Source organism: Nannospalax galili, unplaced genomic scaffold (assembly GCF_000622305.1).
Source record: "Nannospalax galili isolate Female #2095 unplaced genomic scaffold, S.galili_v1.0 scaffold1153, whole genome shotgun sequence".
Taxonomy (NCBI): Eukaryota; Metazoa; Chordata; class Mammalia; order Rodentia; family Spalacidae; genus Nannospalax; species Nannospalax galili.
The window spans coordinates 414998-420425 of NW_008333036.1; the positions used below are offsets into that span (position 1 = coordinate 414998).

The 5428-nt window shown below is 36.6% G+C and overlaps 1 protein-coding gene across 1 annotated transcript; it reads left to right on the plus strand.

Annotated features, from left to right (window-relative positions):
- Positions 1-2250: 2250 nt before the first annotated feature.
- On the plus strand, positions 2251-3165 carry LOC103729768 (olfactory receptor 4F3/4F16/4F29-like). Its single transcript, XM_008827849.1, has one exon. It carries the CDS (start codon positions 2251-2253, stop codon positions 3163-3165), a length of 915 nt encoding a protein of 304 aa, XP_008826071.1.
- Positions 3166-5428: the final 2263 nt, after the last annotated feature.

Below are 5428 nucleotides of genomic sequence, written 5' to 3' on the forward strand. Positions count from 1 at the left end.
TTTTCTGGCATGAGACTCAAGGACTTATATTTTAAAATAAAGTTTGTAGTCTTTGACATGTACATGATAAGTGAAAAAAAATTAGTGAGTGGTTTTTTCATATTCTTGGTGACTACTTATTCATCTTGAAATAGAAATGTAAAGAACTTGGGGGTGAATTGTTTCAATATTATCTGATTTTGCAGCTAATAAGTAATACCTCTGTACTCTGAGGAGAATGTAGAAGGCTATTAAATTAAGAAATGTTCACAGAATTTAGTAGTACCACATGACTGCCAACAACTTCCCTGAATAGTCCCAATTAAAAAAAATACATGAGCATAGTAGGAAATCTTTCCTCCTCAAGTTTTATAGAGGTAAAACTAACATATATATATATATATTTATCATGTGTGATGAGATTTTTTGATATACATGAGTGCTACTAAATGATTATATCAATCTAAGTACCAACTTTACATCTTATACTTATTTTTCATATGAACACTGAAGGTCTACTATTCATAATTTTCAAGTAAGCACTGATATTTAACCACTATCACCTTACTCTGCAATAAATCTGTGGAAACTCCTTATCGTGTTTAGTGGCTTCTTTTTCCCTGTTGACAACTATCTTCTCATTTTCCTTCCCATTCCCCCTCATTTGCCCATGGTAATCCTGGCATTTTCTACTTCTATGGCTGTGGTTTCTTTAGTTTCCAATTTATTCAGTATTTGACTTTCTTTGTCTCTTTAAATTCAGTTAATGCAATGACTTCTAGGCTTGTTCATGTCATTGCAAAAGATAAGATTCCCTATGTTTGAGGAGGGATATAGAATGTGCGTATGTTACTCACTTTATCTATGAATGCACATTGTTTAGACCTGTTCTTTGAGAATGATATTACAATAAAAGTGATATAATGGTATTTCTTCTGGATATGTATTCCACACATTTAAATTTCTCTGTCTTATGATGTTTCTATTTTAAATTTTATTATTTTTTTCAGTTTTTTTGTATGTATATGTATGCCCGTGGTATATGTACAAATGGCCTATGTGCACACATGTGCATGTGTGTGTGCATGTGCATATATATGTGTACAGTAACATACATATGAGCACAGAGGCCAGAAGAGTGCATCATGTGCTGCTCTATGGTTCTCTACCTTACTCCTTATCTATTCCTTCTTATGACAGAGTCTCACACTAAGCCTGGATCTAGTCTTGCAGCCCATAATCCCCAATGATTCTCCTGTTTCTACCTCTCACAACACTGTGGCTACAGGGTCATGTGATCATAATTAGCTTTATTCATGGATGCTAGGATTGGAGCATAGGTACTCCAGCTCATGCAGCGAGTTTATCCATTAACCTATTTCTCTATCTTGGTATTTCAATATTGATCATTTCCTTTATTTATTTTTCTTTTTTTAATCCAACTGCTGCACTTATCTTTATCTTTATTCATCTATGTGTTCCCTAAAATACTTATTTATTTTTAATGTATATTCTCATTGAGGTTTTGTGCATTTTATACAATAAATCTTAACCGTATTTAGGCCTCTCTGCAACCTCTCTTTATCTTTGACAATGTTGGCAATCAAACACAAGACCTTCTTTTTGCTAGGCCAACACTCTGTTATTTTGGTACAAAAGTGGTCTGTAGTTTAAATTTTAGAAAATATTTTATTTATTTTTATTTTTTTGTATGAGTGTATTGCCTGAATACATGTAAGTGCACCTGTATTGACCAATGCCTGTGGAAGTCAGAAGATGGTATGGCACACATGCCTTGGAATTGGAGTTATAGACAGTTGTTAGCAACCATGTGTGTACTGGGAACTGAACTCAGGTCCTTTGAAATAGAAGGCGTTATTCTTAACTGCTCAGCCATCTTTCCAGACCCTGAATTCTCAATTTTTTAAAGGTGCCACCATACTTTTTTCCTGAATGAATGTACTTAGTTATAGGCTCATCAACAGTTTAAAAGGGTACTCTCTTTTTAAGTCCAACACAAACTTGCTATCGTTTGAATTTTTGAGAAAATTTTGTCACACAGGTACAGTTAACATTTCTCTGTAGATTTAATTCACAGTTCTCTGATGATTAATGATGCTCAGCACTTGTTCACATGTGTATTGGAATGTACATTAGTTTTAATGAAAAAGTGAAACAGACTTTTATAATTTAGAACATTCTCCTAGTCTTTTGGTGTAATTTTCAGTTTTTTTTCCTGTTTCCTTCTTCAGACAGCACTGATAGCAATCAATGGAAGGATCCAATTACTCTGTGGTTTCAGAGCTTGTGTTCCTGGGACTTACCAACTCCTGGCATATCCAGCTACTGCTCTTTGTGTTCTCCTCCATGCTTTATGTGGCAGGCATCACGGGAAACTCTCTCATTGTGTTCACAGTAGCCTCTGACCCTCACTTACACTCTCCTATGTACTTTTTGTTGGCCAACCTCTCTTTCATTGACTTAGGTGTTTCTTCTGTTACATCTCCGAAGATGATTTATGACCTGTTCAGAAAGCACAAAGTCATCTCCTTTAAAGGTTGTGTCACTCAGATCTTCTTCATTCACGTAATTGGTGCTGTGGAGATGGTGCTTCTCCTCGCTATGGCCTTCGACAGATATGTGGCCATATGTAAGCCTCTGCACTACCTGACCATTATGAGTCCAAGAATGTGCCTCTCCTTCTTAGTGGCTGCTTGGGTAATTGGCCTTATACATTCTTTAGTTCAACTAGCTTTTGTAGTAAACTTACCTTTCTGTGGACCAAATGTGCTTGACAGCTTCTACTGTGACCTTCCTCGGTTGATCAAACTTGCTTGCATAGACACTTACCCACTTGAATTCATGGTCACAGCCAACAGTGGATTCATCTCTGTAGGCTCCTTCTTCATACTGATCATTTCCTATATTGTCATCATAGTCAGTGTTCAGAAACACTCTTCAGGTGGTTCCTCCAAAGCTCTGTCCACACTTTCGGCTCACATTTCTGTGGTACTCATGTTCTTTGGTCCTTTGATATTCTTCTATACGTGGCCTTCTTCTTCCACACATCTGGATAAATTTCTGGCCTTATTTTATGCAGTTGTCACTCCTTTTCTGAATCCTGTGATCTACACATTGAGGAATCAAGAAATGAAGATGGCAATGAAGAGAGTGTGCAGACAGTGAGTTATGGAAAGAGTTCTTGAATAGAATTTGTGGATTGTCTTCATTGAAATACAGTCATGTTCACCAACTGAAAATTACTTCTTTGCCTATTTTGATATGCTTATCTGTTCATATGTATATGGCATTTTTTTCTTCTGCTTAGGTGGGAGGGATACTTTGTCCTGAAAACAGAGAATCGAGTGTTTTTGGAAAGAAAAAATTGTGATAATCCTGAACCTGTATTCCTAAGGAATGATATTTATGTGATGTAATTTAGCCTTTCAGATGAGGAAAGGTTGCATTAAGACTTTAGAACAGGGAAATTTTTCATTCTTTAAACACTTGTTTTACTCATGTGCAGGAATTTCTGGAATTACTCTCTTTTGTTCTTATAAAGGTTTAACTGAACTGAGTCATTTGTCCCCTGTTCTTTATATACATTTTTTTGGTTTTGCTGCTGTGGAAGGGAAGAAGTTCAAATATGGATAACACACACAGGGAATGCATCTTTTATGTGGACACTGTGAGAACCATTTTGGAATACTAACAAGGAATTAAGAAATCATTATAGTTTTTCCAGTTAGTATTACACTGCTTAATACCGTGGATCGTGTATTTATTTTTCCTTCTGATAGTTTCTTCTCTTTTCTCAGTATGTTTCTCTGTGAGAACTGGACTTCAGAAAAATTTGTGTGCTTTTAGAAGGAGAAATTGAAGCGACACTTATGTTTGATTTGTGAGTTGGCACACAGTAGTGAGGTCACACACGTGTTCCCAATATTCTGATGCATCCTCATGATACAGACTAATACTAGCTGTGATAGTTAATCCATGGCATCACTTAACTGTATCTGGGATTAATTGAAATAAGAGAGATCTTCTTGATGGGATCATCTGAAGCTGGAAGACACACCCTAAATGTGGGTATAAAAGGCCATGGCAGAGGAGCCATGGCAGAGGAGAGAGCTTGCTTTTTGCTGCTTGCCTTCTCTCTTTCTGGTTAGTTTGTCTTGTTGCTGTAGACTGAAGACTAGCTAATCTTTTGGAAGTCATCAGACCTTCACTGCCAGATTGGAACTACTGAGACATCCAGCCTCATGGACTGAGTGACTATAGGATTCTCAGTGTCTCCTATGTGGGGCAGCCATTATTGAACTACTTGGACTATCCTGTGAGCTAATCTGATAAGTCCCTTTATAGAACCTATAGAATGAATATCAGTTCTGTTTCTTTAGAGACCCCTGAATAATACACTGGTCTTTCAGTTTTTCTGCCCCTTTATATATCTTGCTATTCAGTGCCTCCAGGTCTTGAGTCAGGTGCAAGTGGTTTACTCTGATGAAAGGCACAAGATTCAGAGTTATCTTCATCAAAATTTGGAGTCCTGTCAGACACAGTATAAAGATCATCAGAGGTCTCTGCTTTGTGACATTGTCCTTTCCATAATGCTGGCTTCCCTGGCTTGAGGTGCAGCATGTGGTTCAGTGGTAACAAACTTGTCTGGTCTGCTTAATGGTTTCTTTCACTGTATGAAGTTTGCTCATATAAGTAATTGCTTACTGTATATCCTTATGGTGGTTCTACTTTACTTATCAATCTGTGAGTGATCAGACTCAATACACCTACCAGGCAGGTTATTTGTGGATTCATAGATTCATAGACTACTTCATCAACCTATGTTAACACAACATTGTAATTATATAAAGGACACGTTTTTTAGCACAGATAAAATGTAATAATAAGCCCCTTTGTCAAATATCAGGTGACTAAAATTGCAATTACTCATATTTGGGTCTTCAGTTTTGTTCCATTGGTCTATACGTCTATTTTTGTGCTGTTACCATGATGTTTTTATGGTTATAGCTCTGTCATATAGTTTACAATCTGTAGTAATCCCCCCAGCATTGCCCTTAGTGTTCAGGGTTGCTTTGGCAGTCTGAGAACTTTTGTGCTTCCATGTGGATCATGGGGATTTTGATTGGCATTGCAATGAATCTATAAATGGCTTTTGGTAGATGGTCATTTTCACAATAATAATTCTTCCAATTCATGAGCATGGGAGGTCCTTCTGGTGTCTTCCTCAATCTCAATCTTTAAAGATTTAAATTTTCATTGTACATGTCTTTAATGTTTTTGGTCAGGTTTATTCTGAGATTTTTTTAAGGAATATATTGTAAAAGGGAGTGTTTCCATGTACTCTTTTTCTGATTGCTTGTTATTGGTATATAGATAGGCTACAGACATTTGTAGATTCATTTTGTAACCTGCCACTTTACTGAATGTG

Bases quoted from the DNA above. Each gene is read 5' to 3' on its own strand.
- LOC103729768 (XM_008827849.1), top strand. From the start codon at position 2,251: ATGGAAGGATCCAATTACTCTGTGGTTTCAGAGCTTGTGTTCCTGGGA.